Source organism: Aquila chrysaetos, chromosome 10 (assembly GCF_900496995.4).
Source record: "Aquila chrysaetos chrysaetos chromosome 10, bAquChr1.4, whole genome shotgun sequence".
Lineage (NCBI taxonomy): Eukaryota > Metazoa > Chordata > Aves > Accipitriformes > Accipitridae > Aquila > Aquila chrysaetos.
In genome coordinates, this window is record NC_044013.1 from 22977300 (window position 1) to 22992964 (window position 15665).

Sequence of the window (15665 nt, forward strand, 5' to 3'; positions counted from 1 at the left end):
TGAGCAAATAATACTTTCTGTGCAGGCTTTCTGATGAAAAGCTGAACATTTCAAAGGGTGAAATTGCCAGCAAATACAATGTAATTTCTGCTCAAAGTGTTTGCTGGGGAAAAAAAAAAAAATCCCAGGGAAGTCACTGATATGTCTAAATATTTGAGGGAATGCAAGTTTTCAGGGTCTTTTTAAAAAAATTGAGACCTTTTCCCCTTCAGCTTGTGAGTCTTGTGAAATATTCTTACTGCGTTTGAGTCGCAGTAAAATTAATGACTTCAGCTTAGATTTACTATGATTTGTTTCCTGCCATGAGCTGCTAAAAGTAAGCAATGCAAAAATCTCATCATAACTAACACATTTATAAATGCAAGGGCACATCCGGGAGATTTTTATTTGCAGACCAAAATCCCAGAATTTATAGAGTCTGTCTTAGTTACTATTGTGAAGAGGGGGAAAAAACCCCAGTGAACTCTATTAAAGAAATTGATGCATGGCTGCAAGAGCTCTTGACAATTGAGATTTCTCTCTGAAGTGTTGTTTAACGTATATATAGCAAAAGGAATGCAGGGGAAGGAAGCAAATTTTCTTACAAATTTTTGAAGTACTTTGAATCTAGCAAAATAATGAAACGATTGAAACACAAATTCTGTGTAGCTGAGAAAGCAAAACATTCCCTTTTTACAAAGCTAGAATTCATGTCAGGAAACAAAAGCAAAAATATTTCCTAGGTATCTGAGCTACAGGTAGGCTATATGTCTATGATAGTTGGGTCTGGTCAAACTACTCTGGCCACTTTTCTTGAGTCACTGGCTGGGACAAGACGTTTCTGTTTTGAGTTTCCAAGGTGATAGGTTACATTTCCTGTGACCTGTATGCTCCAGGAAATGTCCTTTTGAAGAAAAAGTCCTCCTTCTCTACTTTAAGCTGATATGTACCTTACTGGATGAGACCGATGATCATTGCCCTGTAGACTCTCTCTAATACTGCTTTGTACATTGGAATCAGTTTTGTCCCTGAAAAAGCTTTGCAGTATGTAACATAGTCACTGTTGATTTAAATTTTGTATAACGCCAGCTGCTTAGGACAAAGCAGTCATTTCCGAGCACTGTTGTGACATGATACTACCTGGTAAGTTATTCATCTTTCTCTTAGATGTTTAAACCTTTCAGGCACGCTGTTATTTTATTCTTCCTTTGCTGTCACTTAGCTGGATCTTGAGTGCTTTGTTCTCTTACATACACTAATGTTCCTGATAATGTTAGTGAAAGCTTGAGGTCCTCAGTAGCACAACGGAACAAGCTCGTGGTTAATTCTTGTGTGTAAATTAATCCTCTCTCATCTCCAGTAATTTCCCTTATGCCTTTAAATAGCAACAGTTTACCATTAACTTTCAGGTAAAGAGATGCTTAAGCCTGAATTTTGTTCCAGTTACATATCACCTCTGGTTTTCTATTTTCTATGGCAGAAGCAAGTAGCCAAAACCTTTGCATTTATGGACATGTGTGTCCCTTATTTTTTTATTTTTATTTGCTAGTATGTAGTCTGTCTTTTATTATATATATATTTTTGAGTTCTACTTATATTTTCAAACTCTCCATTACCCAGATGATTTTTAACTTAAGAAGTATTTTGGGGGAACCGTTTTGATTATTAGTTCTTTTTTCATTTTTGTTCTTTCTCCTAATTATGATTGCAGAACCTCATAGCTTTTAGAGTGTATTTCTCAGCAGCACTAAATCATGGCTTTATAGCCCAAAACAGAACACTGGCAGGCTGTGTTTATATTTGTTTACTTATTTATTGCTCTGCTTTATTTGCTTAAAATGCTGTGATTTAAAATAATACTTGTCTGTAGTTCTGAACTTCAGAATTTCAGTTCAGCTATCAAGTTACTTTTACACATTGTATAGAGGTGCAATGTGAGTCTCATCACATTACGAACAGTAGCTATGTTAAACATTGGGAATATTTTCAGATTTTCAGTCAGTATCGTCAGTTAAACATTTAGGCCCCCAAAGACCACTACCTCTTTTTGTGTAGAAGTAATGTCTTACAGGTGGACCAATGTTCTCCAAAGTTCTATGATGGTCTTGGAAATATTCTTGAAGAAGGCACTCCAGACCCTTGAATAATATTGATACTAATTTCTTCCTGATGGGTTGTGCAGCAAGTGGATGATAAAACATTGTAATACCTTGGCTTTATAGTTGATGCCCATATATTTCTGGGGTTTGCTATGCAGGGTGGTTTGGTTAGTTGCTTTATGTCAATAGAGGTTAGCCAGCTGCACCTCTGACATATCTCCTACCTGCCAGCTAATTTATGATCCATCCAGGAAGGCAGAGATGCCACTGACTACATCTCTGTATGTTAGACTGATGTTGGTCTTGATTTCATCACTTAACAAAGTGGGTAGCCACCATCTCAGAATATTTTCTTTCAAATTGGCATTATTTGATTCAGCCCAGCTGTTTGCTTGGCTTTGGAGGAGGTAGTTCGACAACTACCTTTATTTTGTAATGTTTTTTCAGCAGGGTTGGTTACAGATATTCCAAGAGACAAATGGTGGTGAAATGAATTGATGGCTCATCTAATATTCAATTACATATACGTCTTTCATTTGTTCACCTTGGCCACCTGCCTAGCACAAATAAATGCTTATTGTTCCCTAAATAAATTATGCTGGTTCTAAGCTGCTCTGCAATTTGATACTTACCAGATTTCTGTGTTTATTTGCTGGCACAGGCTGCTTTAAAGATATTCAACCTTCTGTGTTTTGGCTTCTGTTACACTCATTACCTTGAAAAGTAATTATGCAAATATCACACTGCATTAAATACAGGCAGGTTTTTATTTATTTATAAACATCTCAAAATTTCAATTTCAGGGCATGCAGCTGAAATATGTCTGCACAGGGTGAGAGATGGTGCTGCCTCCCCACCCATTGCTGTAACTGAGCAACAAGAAGTACATAAGCAAAATTGTTCCATTCTTTGCCTTGCCTGCTTATTGAAGGGAGGAGTGCAGTAAATTGGGCTGTAGACATCCAGTCACCATGGGATTTGGCTGTGCTCACAATAGGCAGGCATTGAACTGTACGTAAAGAACTTAACGCATTTTTTTTCTCCCATGAAAATAAAGAGGCAACCCTGGAGAAAAAAGCAAAGCAAGCTGAGATAGAGATGTTTGAAAGGTAATTTGTTTGAAAAGAAACATAGGCTTCAAGCAGCCCCACAATAATTAATAAAAATCTTAAAGCTTCCAAGGTTGGACTGATTCTGATCTCTTAGTGATATTGATAAAATGTTGCCCTGTTCCAGTGATCTGAGTCACTGTTCACATAAAATGGGAATTGGAGCTTTGCTTGGCTGTTGCACAGAGGCGTGTACTGCAAATTGCATCTCTTAAGAACTGCTCGGTACAGAAGGCTGCTATTATCAATGGATAGCCAGGGAGTGCAAAGGGATTTTACACAGTTCATCCAAATTGCAGTCTTATCCATCTACAGAGAAATATACTAAAAGGAATACCAGATGGGTGAGCTTCTGGGGAACTATAGACCATCAGCAAAAACTCACATGTCCTTGAAATAGGTGTAAAATGTTGCTGTCTGGGGAAGGGGTTTAAAAAGCCATGATTATTGAAGGAATAATTGGGCTTTACTATCAGGAGAGCTCAGACATTTAGATTTCTGCAAAAATCTAGCAGAAGTTTTAGATTGCCGGTGCTTTTCATGTGGAATGATCAGGCCCCTTTTAAATGTTTCAAAATAAGCTGCTCAAAATCAGACGCTGCTATAATTGTTCAATAGGTTTGAAAATTCAAACCTCTTTTAATAGCCTTTACTCTTATCTAGAGGCTTCGTCAAAAGAAAGTATGCTATCAAGGAAAGACTGCACAGAGATCCTGGCAAGAACATAGATATTAACTGACGCATCACTAGTAGCTCACTGGCTAGCACAAGATAGAGAACTAGGTGCTCTCAGAGTTCAGATTTTGGCTTTGTTGCCTTTTTGTTTGGACTCTTCTTTTAGCAATTCACATTAGCAAATTAGGACTTCTTCACATTAGCAATCCATAAAGTGGGTAGAATATTACTACCTTGCAGTGACTATGCGAAGCTAAACCAGAGCTTCAGAAATTAAAGGTGCAATGGAAAAATTATATATTAATAATAAATATACCAAAGTTTTATTGTTTGCCTTAAGGAAGGTAGCAGGAGGCCCAAGATTTCATGGGTGGTATTCATAATACATGATTTTCCATAAATGGATTTGTTCTGTGCTGAATGTAAGGCACAAACATACAAATGCACAGAAGGGGTTTAAAAGAGCTAGTCGTGGCCCTGATCCTACTTGCATTCCCATATAAATGCCCTACTTAATAGGACTGAGGCAAAGGGAGTTGTAAATGCATTTAAATACATATTATGTGTGTGTGTATACGTGCAAACATATATATATAGAGATGTGTATGCATACATGTATGTGTGTGTGTGTGTAAAAGTATAGATAGATAGCTAGATATGCATACCTGGTTGGTATGGCTGAAGTGAAAGAAAAGAACTGTGCAAGATCATCCCTGCACAGAGAAGGACAGTAGCTATTACCCTTGATTATTTCGACACAGTAACTTGCTGTGGATCTAGTAACTCCTGTTCAGTGATCAGAGCTGCTGTGACTTCTGATTTTACTGGCAGATACTCTGCAACTCACATAGGTGACCTTCACAACAGTCAAGTAAACCTAATGATTACTAAGTAAGTGCATAAGGAGATAAAACTTTGTCTGCCCTCATTCTTGTGCTTCTTGTCCTGCCTGTTGCCAGTGTCCTTCTGCGTGTATATGCACATTGTACTTCAGCTGAATGAGGCTGAGACCAAAAGTGTATATGTACAGAGTAGCTTATTCTGCACTTTAAAAATACGCAAAGCATGATATAGGCTCTTGCAGTGCTTTATGAACTGGTATTGAATGGTCTCATAGGGAATAGTAATCACAATGTTAACTTACAATGCAAATATGTCATTTATTTCCTTTGAAGCTGCAAAGGTCCTTCAAGTATAATGGATTTTATACTATATTTTTATGCATGGCCTAACATTTTCCTTAGGTCTTGGTGCTACAGCTGGAAAAAGAAAAGCTAATGAAAAGGCGTCGGGGTGTGTGTGTGTGTGGTTATTATTATTATTTGCCAGAAAGCAATAATAGTCTGAAGAGTTCACTGTTACATCTCTGGCTGCTAACTTCAGTGGAAAATGAGATATTGCATAAGAAAGGATACACATTTTCCAGTTCGGCAAGAAAAAAAAAAGAATCCCAGGTTTCATTCTTTGTCTATCTATTTGGTGTATGCAGAGGACCCTGAATACTCTTCTGCTTCTCCCACCTGTCTTCGATTTTCCCATAATCATCTGAAGTGATTATCTGCAAGTAGAAAACAGGAATATATTAAAGTAGAGAAGAGGTACCTGTATTTACTATTTTGGGGATACAATTTAATTAGTGACTGTTTTCAAAAGAACTTACCACTTACAGATGTATTTTCAAAGCAGTCAAACTGTCTATCTATGTTAAACTTTGGAAAGTCTAAGTACTTATTTTGGAGGCAAAATGGAAATTGAGCTCTTTAAAAAAAACTTACACTGAAGGCAAGCAACTGTCGGGTGGCAAACATTAAAGTGATTAATACAATATGTAGCCATTAGGTTCTGGCAGCTGGTCATTTAGGTAAAGAGTTTCAGATATGACCACAGGATTTAGAAGCCCACATCCTATTAAAAGTCATTTTGCATTGCCTTCCAAGGGAACTTTGAAAAATCTCCTTCTAAAGGCTTAATTGACAAGAGTATGATGAAAAGTTAAAAAGCAACAAAACCATCACTAAAATTATCACTGTTTCTGTGGCTGACAGCTTCAAGAGACAAGTTAAGGAACACAAAGTCTATTGGCATGTGCGGCAGGCCACTGTGAATAGTTGCAGGATGCTGCTGTGATTGAGAAGAAGGGGTGGGGCAGCACCTCTTCAAGATTGCTAGTACTGGCAGCAACTAGAGCAAGGATTGCAGAATTCCAACATTTTCCCCTCCTGGTTTTCTAACTGCATCCTTAGTGCTTCTCATTCCTCCTCCCATGGCATGGTAGATGCAGCCAAATCCTTTATCTCTGGAGCAACCAATTTTTGCCTACTCTGTTGAAAGTTTCCAGGGAGCACTGAATTTCATCCTTAAAGGATTCCTTGTCACTTGCCTTGTGGCACAGTTTTGCATGGTTCACCAGGACTGTTTAATACAGCAGTGTGGTTGATAAGGCAGCCTTCAGTTTCTGTCATTCATCCAGGATCTTCCACAACTTCAACACATACTCAAAAATATCCCTTATCCAGGGCAGTGCAGTACAGTGTAATTCTTCCAATTGACTTTTAAATTAGAATCCAGTTGCCAAAATCATTAACATCTTTTGCCAGTTTGGATGTTCGAGGGTAACCTGCCGCCTTCTTAGTTGCTGCTCTTGAAGTGCATCTTCCAAGTCTGGTGTCATCTGTCAGCCCTGTGCAGATATGTTAGATATCTTTGGGCACTTCCTGAGGCATTAGGAGCCTATATTGAGTCAATTGTGTTGAACTCTTCTTGGGCAAGGAGATCATGCCATCTGTAGCAGGTTCTATGATCATGTAACAAGGATATAGTGGTACTTCTATGGTGTTTCACACACCAACAAATGGCTGAAATTGAGGAAGCTGTGATTCAGCTGCAAGCAATCACGCTACAGGGCTAAGAGAGTTCCCTCACTCCTAAAAGCACAGAGACTACAGTTTTTTTTGCTTATGAGGGCTGCATACAGACTTGGGAAATCTGCTTGTAATGTTAAAAAACACCCTATGGTTGAATAACCTCTTTTGTGGGAGTTGATATTTCAGGGTATCAGTGGCATGGCATCAGCTTTAGTTCAAAGAATGAAATGGTAGCTGCTGTATAACAAAACTTTCTGTCACTTTCCTCCTTTTCATAGCTTGGTGCCTGGGCTTCTGTGACCTGTCACAGTCATCACAGTCACATTCTCTCACAGCCTTAGTAACTGTTACACATGAAGAATGATATTGCTCTGACTAAATCCCCTACTTAAAATCCAGTGCCATATTTTCTTATTAAGAAAGTTCTTCCAAGCTTTCTGTGTAGTGTAACTGGTAAAGTAAAATAGTCTGACATTATGCAAAAGGAACAGAGGTAGTTATTTTTAAAAAGAAGATTTATAAAAGTCTGTCATATATGCTGTCTTATTTTCAATTGCTATGAAGCTCTTCTGTAAATTACAGCAGATGTTAAGTGAGTTTGTGTTTCTCTGGAATATTAATATGACTGTGCTGCATGAAGAAAGAAGAATTTTCAGAAGAAAAATCAATATAGCATTCCAATGTGTTAGATTAAAAAAGAAACTACTGTGCTCAGTGTTTTAAGTATAGGAAGTGGAGCAGTCCAGGAAGGTATTGTTTGTCATTAAAACTTGCGGAGTGAGTGGGATGTCTGAATGCTGGCTCAAAGTTGAGACTTACTCTCTAAATGTGGCAAGGCACAAAAGGCCTGGAAAGGGACAGCACTTGGTGCAATTGATATAGGAAAAGGCTGTGTATTGGTTTTGGCTGGGATAGAGTAAATTTTCTTCCTAGTAGCTGGTACAGTGCTGTGTTTTGGATTTAGTAGGAAAATAATGTTGATAACACACTGATGTTTTCAGTTGTTGCCAAGTAGTGCTTATCCTAAGTCAGGGATTTTTCAGTTTTCCATGCTCTGCAAGTGAGCAGGTGCACAAGAAACTAGGAGAGACCATAGCCAGGACAGCTGACCCGAACTAGCCAAAGGGATATTCCATACCATAGGATGTCATGCTCAGTCTATAACTGGGGGGAGTTGGCCAGGGGGGACAGATCGCTGCTTGGGGACTGGCTGAGCATCGGTCAGCAGGTGGTGAGCAATTGTCTTGTGCATCACTTGTCTGTCTTGGGTTTTCTATCTCTCTCTTTTTGCTATCTTCCTTTTCATTACTATTATTATTATTATTATTATTATTATTATTATTATTATTATTATAATTATTATTATTATTATAATATTTTATTTCAATTATTGAACTGTTCTTATCTCAGCCCATGAGTTTTACTTTTTTCACAATTCTCCTCCCCATCCCACTGGTGGTAGGGAGGAGTGAGCGAGCGGCTGCGTGGTGCTTAGTTGCTGGTTGGGGTTAAGCACAACAAACTGTGAAATGCAGTTGGAACCAGAGAATAGCACCTACCAGTTTAATGGAAGCCATCTGCATTTTATGCATTGAAGCTCCTCAATACAACCTTTAGTGAAAATTTATCAAGGAGAAAGCATGAATTAAGTATGTATATTTTCAGCAAGGAATGAAAAACTAAAGGTGACTTCAGCAAGAGATTTGGCATGCCTAAAGGGTGTTAAAGTGAATTCAGTAAATGTCTTAACTTTTGACACCTTTCTGAATACCTTTCTACACCTTTTAACTTTTATCTTTGCAACACTTTTCCTCCTCTTCTAAAACCACAGTAAAGGAGACTCATGTCTAAAGGTGTCAAAGAATATTCTTAATCTTCTGTTTGTTTTCTCTCTTCTAATGATTGCCATCTTGTTCTAGCATGAAAGCTTTTGGATCTGACACTTTGTACTCTGTGTGCTCAGAGAGATTAGTGCAAAGGCAGTCTCAGTCCTGAAGTAATATGAATTACAATGATTTTCCTGACGTAGTCATGACACAGCATCCCTGCTAGAAAAAATGAGAAACATTCTACATAGGTCAAGCAGTTGCAAACTGAGCGAGAAAGAGCAATGTATGGAAAAATCCAGTGTAACTATTACTATCACTTACCTAGATAAGTGAATAGCAATATTCCATTTAAGCAGTCTCCCTCATAAATACATGGGGTAAAAAACAGTTGTGGAGGCAAGAAAGTTAAGGCAAGTCTATGAAGTATAGGAAGAATCTACAATACCTTATAGATCTCACTCCATTCTCCTTGACCACTTGCATTGACAGCACGGACTTTAAAAAGATATTCTGTATGTGGATCCAGATTATGTATCTCAAGGTTCTGTTGCTGTATTTTGCTTAGCTGGCCAGCTAGTTTTGTCTGGACAACGTTATCAGGCCCAATACCAGCAACTTCATAAAACTCTACCTCAAAGAAATCCACATCTTCTGTGGGACAAGTCCAGTAAATCTGTGAAGAGAAAAAAAATCTGTAGTACTTAATTAAGTACTCTATTTTTGCTCATTTTCATTTTTACTTTTTTGGAAGGCTCCTGTTTGGCAGTTTTTAATTTTGAAAGGCCAATGCAGCTGAAATTCCAACCATAGCATGGAATATATGTGGAAGATATGCAGTTTCTGGTCTTACTTGGAAAATGCTAAGCTTCTGGTAATTTCATAGTACCGTCTCCTAACACACTGAAAGTAATGCAGGCTGACAGCAGTCAGCACTTCTCAACATGCACTTGTGATCTTATGCAACTGGCATCCTGATCTTGTTAGCATCTATGAGATGTGTAATGAGGAAAATTACATGGATATGATGTCATCACATTGAAGGCCAAGACCAGGATCGAATTATTTGATCTGACATACAGATACTTAAATACAAACATGGTATATCTATTTCTTTCTGCATTCGACCTTTCTATGTAACATACTTATATCACATATCTAATAATATAATAACCCTATTGACTACAGTAGGAATGTGATATGATTTAATTTATGCTTCAGTTTATCTCAAAAGGCAAGTTTGAAATGCATTGTCTCCTACAAATAAAGTATTTGAATGGATATTGTAGTCTTATTTACTCAAACTCGTATGGGTTCAGGCTCTATAACAGCCTGAAAATATAATGGTCTCTTGTATATATTTAGAATTAATGTCTTACTTTGGCAGACCTCAGGTAAACAACAGTCTGGTATATAACAACAGGTCCTGGGACTGATTCATTGTCTATAGGTTCTGGACTTGAAAAGTTAACAATCTGATATTTTCTTTCTTTTCTTGGAGTTTCACAAGCTTCATTACTCTGTGTAGAATGATGGGGAGGTGTAGAGCTTTGTCTTCTGACGGTATCTTTAGCTAGTACACCTAAATCAAACAAGGAATTTAAAGATGGGCTTCGGAACAATGTTTCCTGCTTGGATTCATGAGTAGTTGAAACATGCCTTGGAACCATTATGTCTGGGTTACAAGTATAGGCATATTTTTCTGCTTTACTTTCTGACTGCTTTATTCCACTAAGAGATCGGACAAGTCCCTGTAAAATGGAGAAAAGATCATCAAAGTTGAGTTGAATTTTTTTTAAGGGATCTTCTCTTAGATGTGGACTAGGTTGGAAAACAGAAGGAACTGCATTTTCTATTTCTTTCACTAAGCAGTGTGCAGATTGCAGAAAAACAACTTGGCTTTCCTCCTTAAGAGCCTCTTTAGAGTATTGAATAAGGCCATCCATATATGATAGCTGACTGGATGTATAGTTTATGTATTCTGAAATTTCTTTCTGTTTTTTAAGTTCAATGTTTTCAAGCAACTCGATCATCTCCTTTTCTTGTTCATGAAGAACCATACGTAATTTTAAGAATCCATTCCTGATCTCCTTTCTTTTGGTGTCCTTATAGGTCTTGAAATTATTTTTTAACAGGATAACTTCCATTAGATCATTATCAGCTCCTTGGCGTACTGTAAAAAAAATAAATAAATACATCAGATTGGTGGTTCCAAATTCATATTAAAATGTAGTAGTTACATGAGGCAGAATGACAGATTTTTAGTTTAAAATAGTTTCAGGTTTGGTAGAACGTGGGACAAAAATAAGGATTCTGGTATTTTTCCTCTAATCTCTGCTGCTGGTAGGCCCTGAGGGAAGTTGTTTGGATTAAAATGTTCATATTTGGGTGTATAAAATTTGGCAGTTAATTGCTACTTTACTATTATTTCCTCACTCAAATTTATCTCTCCCAAAATGGGCTTTGATAATTTTTACTTCATTACATGGGAAATCCTGAAGCTTAATTTATTGTAGCTCTATATTATCTTTGAAAATTCACTATGCCAGTATGAAGTTAAAGTAATGGCAGCAAATGCACCTGCATAGCCCACATTATGTCTGTGGCTGACAGTGCCTTCTTCTGATGGCTCTTGTGTGAAGGTGTGATTAACTCTTCTGACACTAAAAATTGTGAACTGTGAAGGAACACAGTCAAAAATACCAAAGACTGTTAGTAAATTTCAGTGGCATTCAACTAACATCAAGAAACAATGTCACATTACAAAATCCTGCACAAATATTCTACATCACTTTCCTCAAACTTGACTGTTTCAAAATATAGAATTTAGTGCTTCTAGCTGTTTCTCATTGTGCATGGTTCACTTTTACTTTTCTGAATGTTATTTTCCATGCAACTTCATTATGTCCCCAACGTTTGTGAAGTTATATGCAAAGATCAAAATTAAAAGAATTTCATAAAATCCTAGTCTGTGTTCAGCTCCTTAGTTGCTATGGATCAACTCTTAGTTCAAAGGAATGACAATGCTGTGTTATCTCAGAAAAACATGACTGCTTTGCCTCTTAGTCAGCATGGGCATAAGCATAAAACTGACTGAAGAGGGACAATTCATACCTTGCCTGCAGAGGAAGAACCAGCTCCTCCTCAAGCATATATTTCTGATTAGAAGCTATTCACCATTTTATTCTGCAGATGTAATTGGTGTTTATTCCATGCTGGGTCCTACAGCATGAAATGAAAGTTCCCCTCCCTAGATGCACATTTCTGTTCCTATCCCACATACAGATCCTTCAATCTCTAATAGCTGAGTCTGGCTTATGATGCCAAAATTATGGGCTTGTTCCTTTTGTTTTTGTGCTTCTACAGTGGGAACACATCACCTTTCTTACTCTTGTGCTGTGCAGACCATTAATACAGCTTGTCAACCATATGTTCAAGTTTCCTTCCTGAGGAGGCATGGGGAAGTGTGAGAAGCAGCAGAAATACAAACCTTCTCTAAATTTTGCGATTGTATCAAAGAGGGAAGCAGCCTCTCTTGAACATGCGACTGCTAAGGGAACAGTCTCGTGATCATTGTGCAGTGAGCTCTTGCAGAACCCACAGATCAGTTCGTGGTCATCCAGACAGTATTCAGAGAGCTTTGAGTTGCTGTGCAGTAAGCAGAGCCACTGTTCATGATCTTCCTGATGTGCTTTGGTGAAAATGTGGTCTTGAGCACCATTCTTGCTATGATTTAAATGCAGACATTCATTACAATAATTAATTCCACATGTTCTACATCTTTTGGTTGCCACTCTTCTTCTCTCCCTGCAAGTTTCACAGTAGACTGGTCTTTCGCTATGGTCAAATCTCCACCTCAAAAGGCCATGTCTGCGCATGTATTTCTTGGCTAGTTTTGCTCTGAGATAATTCTTCCTCAGCTGAATTTTATTTGTGTACAGGAGGCAATGCGCTTTGCTACAAACTGGGCATATGATGATATAAAAGTTTTCAGTTACTTCAGCGTTGGTCTTGCTTTTAGTTATACACTTCTCACAAATGCAGTGATTGCATGGCAGCATAAATGGTTGGAGAAACAATTGCTTACACAGTGGACAGGCAAGCTGGTCACGGAAGGCATGGCTGGAGACGTTCCTTTCTGGCGTAATGACAGATGCATTATTCCTAGTTCTAAATCTTGACATGACATCTTTTGACCTAAATAAAATCAGGGAAAAAAAACCCAAACAACAAACAACCCCAAGAACTCAAACAAAAATATCTTAATATTAGGGTACCATCTAAGAAACAAAATTATAAGCAGTTCTGCTTTGCATACCAACCATCCTTTTATTCTGACTGGTTATTTTTTTAAACAATTGGGTCATCACTATCAAGAATCCATTTTTTCTTTTCCTTTTCATAATTATTTCACTATATGATGAATACCATTGCCAGCAATAACAATAAACAGAGATCTTAGTCATTGTAGGTCTGTATGAATTTGTTGAGTTATTGCTGGTGGCCAAACGAAAAGAAGAACACAGTTTGGTTTAGTACAAAGTGAAATGTACTTTGTCTCCTTTTCTTGTTTGATTATTTTTCAAAATGGAAACAACAAATAACTAGAGTGAAGAAAAGCATTTTGTGCAATTCAAATGTAACTCTTTATTTTGTTTCAGAGGGTATTAAATGCTTTCTTTTACAACAACTTCGGTAATATTTTTAGAATATTTTCTTTTTAATGAAAACTTAAGACAATATATGTTAAAATGTTTTCCTTTTGCAATTTCCAGATGGAAAATTCCTCAAGAAAGTAGCACAACTAAGTGTTTCACCATTTCCAAAAAAATATTGAAGGCATTTCTGCTTAACATGGTAACACACGTTTACGTGGGATCCTCCTAATTTTTAGTCATTTAAGAAATCATTCACCTCTGAATTATTTCTGATTTCTGGAATGAATTAAGTTTATTCTTAGTGTTAGTAGCAGCCACCTGCCTTATCACTGATTCTTTATATTAATTGCAAAGACTTTCAAATGTTTGGTTTTTTTGTTTTTTTTTAATTATTATTATTATTATTTTAGAAGAGGACTGATTTTCAGGATGTGCTAATCCCTGTTCTCTTCAACTCTTGATAGTCCTAACCTGCCACTTAGCCTGTGGACATAGTCCTTTTAAAAATACAATATTAATTTTATAATGCCTCCTTGAATATTTTCCGTAGCCTTGACATGAGCATCATTATTCAAGATGGACACCTGGTTCTAGGCCTCTATGGTCTGGCCTCTGCTATGCTTCTCTTTAGGATCCATGTTGTTACCGCTTTCCTTCCCACCTTCTCTCCCCAGATGTTCAACCATGCTATCTGCTTTTTCTGTCACTCTAAACAACAGTAAAAAACCTCAGAAACTAAAGAGAATAGAATCTTCTGTTGCTATGAGGATTCCTTCCAGTCTTCAAAATTTACCTAGGTAGGAATTAACCATGCATTTCCAGAGGTCCTGTCAGTTCCTCTCGGTTTGGTACTATTCTAGTCTGGAGCTCTGATAACTTCATTTCTGACCTCTCCTTCGTGGCCCTCAACATCCCCCCCCCCGCCCCCTTCCTTTTTGTGTATGGTCTTTAGTGTAGCATTTCTATAGTTAATAGTCAGCCCCTTCCCTTCTGGTTCCAGTTTTATCTTCTAAGGCTGTTACTATGCCTTCTTTCCTCTTTCTGTGCGGCATTTCTTGAGCCTTTATAATTATTTGTCTCCTTTTTGTCTTATTCTGAATATAATTGCTTCCTTCCAGTGAGCAGCAGTTTTACTGTTCTTTGTTTTACTACAATTTTCCTTGTGTCCGTGCCTGCAGCCCCCTTGCTACAAACACATTCCTATTTTCCTCCTTGTTTTAAGGTTCTCTGTATGTCTTCCTTCTTGTTGATACATAAGTTTTACAATGTGAGAATGCATAAGCATATATTAGCCATTTGTGGATTTTGTCTGGAAATCAGGTGGTCCTAATTACAAGTGCAGTGGTGTTCTGGAGTAGTCTTTGCCCCAGTCAGAGTAGCGAGCATAAGATTTCACTACTATCAAGATAAAACTACTTTTTTTGTTTCTCAGAAGAATGATATCCTGTGGTTATTTGAAATAGCTCCAACAAGCCAACAGATTGTATGTTCCTAAATGGAATGCATCCATTAAGACATAATGCCAATTAGAAAAACAAAACCCCAAGAAATTAAGAGCCCTTAAATCCACTTACTGAACCATTCCTGGAGTTCTTGAGTGATGTGGTTCATCGACAGAGCTTCTGCAGCACTTGCTTTCGTAATACTGACAAGCTGAATTCTCTCCACCGCAGCAGCAGCATTTGCAGTCTGGGTCGTTTGAACAAGAGCAGCAGCACCACCAGCAATTTGCATGCTCTGCACATGAGCAGTGGCAGCACTGGCAAGGTTTGTCAACTTCGTATGGACATGGGACACAGCTGCAGTTCTGCTCACTGGTGAACAAGAAGAGCCAACATGAGCAGCATTCTTCCTTTCTGCTGTGGCAAGTCGGGTAACAGCAGTTTGAGCAGCATGGCCAGATCGAACAGGGATGCCCATTTTCATCCATCCCTCTGTCAGATACTTGGAAGAAAGTTCATTGATCCTTTCAGCTTCTCTGCACACTACATCAACGGAGCTCCAAAAAGGCACAAGCTCCGACTGTTGGGTTGAACTCTTCATTCTAATCGGAAAGTGATGTCACAGTGAGATATTCAAATAAGGACACAAGCAGAATTTTGTGCACACGTACCTGATATAGTGATTACATCATCTATACATCACGATAACTATAATTGTTCTTCCTGAATTCCTTGAAAGCGTTTGCCTTGCTCTTCATTAATTGTATGGGGAGTTTACACACTTGGATTAGATACCCTAAGGGTGCTATCTTGTTAGGACCACACACTTCATAGGCATTTTGTTGGCTCAGCTGGGTGCTGTAACCAAACCACCTGAATCAAGACCTAACCAGTGACAGAGAGAGGTTTCTCATCAGGTCTCTATAAGACTTTAAGCATAACTAGCACATGTGAAAGAACCTAACACTTGAGAAGCATCTTGAAGCATATCCTTGCAACTGCCTTAATTATTT

At 37.9% G+C, this 15665-nt stretch overlaps 1 protein-coding gene across 1 annotated transcript; it reads right to left on the reverse strand.

Moving 5' to 3' along the window:
• Positions 1-5062: 5062 nt before the first annotated feature.
• Positions 5063-15140, reverse strand: TRIM42 (tripartite motif containing 42). Its single transcript, XM_030028713.1, has 5 exons — positions 14785-15140; positions 12043-12749; positions 9932-10725; positions 9001-9228; positions 5063-5420 (listed from the first exon to the last, which is right to left on the reverse strand). Exons 1-5 carry the CDS (start codon positions 15138-15140, stop codon positions 5331-5333), a joined length of 2175 nt encoding a protein of 724 aa, XP_029884573.1. The 3' UTR covers positions 5063-5330.
• Positions 15141-15665: the final 525 nt, after the last annotated feature.

Excerpts from the sequence above, each read along its gene's own strand:
- TRIM42 (XM_030028713.1), bottom strand. The coding sequence starts at position 15,140 with ATGGATGAAAATGGGCATCCCTGTTCGATCTGGCCATGCTGCTCAAAC. Across the intron at positions 12,750-14,784 it reads AGAACTCCAGGAATGGTTCA|GTCAAAAGATGTCATGTCAA; the intron begins GTAAGTGGATTT and ends GATTTTATTTAG. Across the intron at positions 5,421-9,000 it reads AATGGAGTGAGATCTATAAG|ATAATCACTTCAGATGATTA; the intron begins GTATTGTAGATT and ends TTCTACTTGCAG.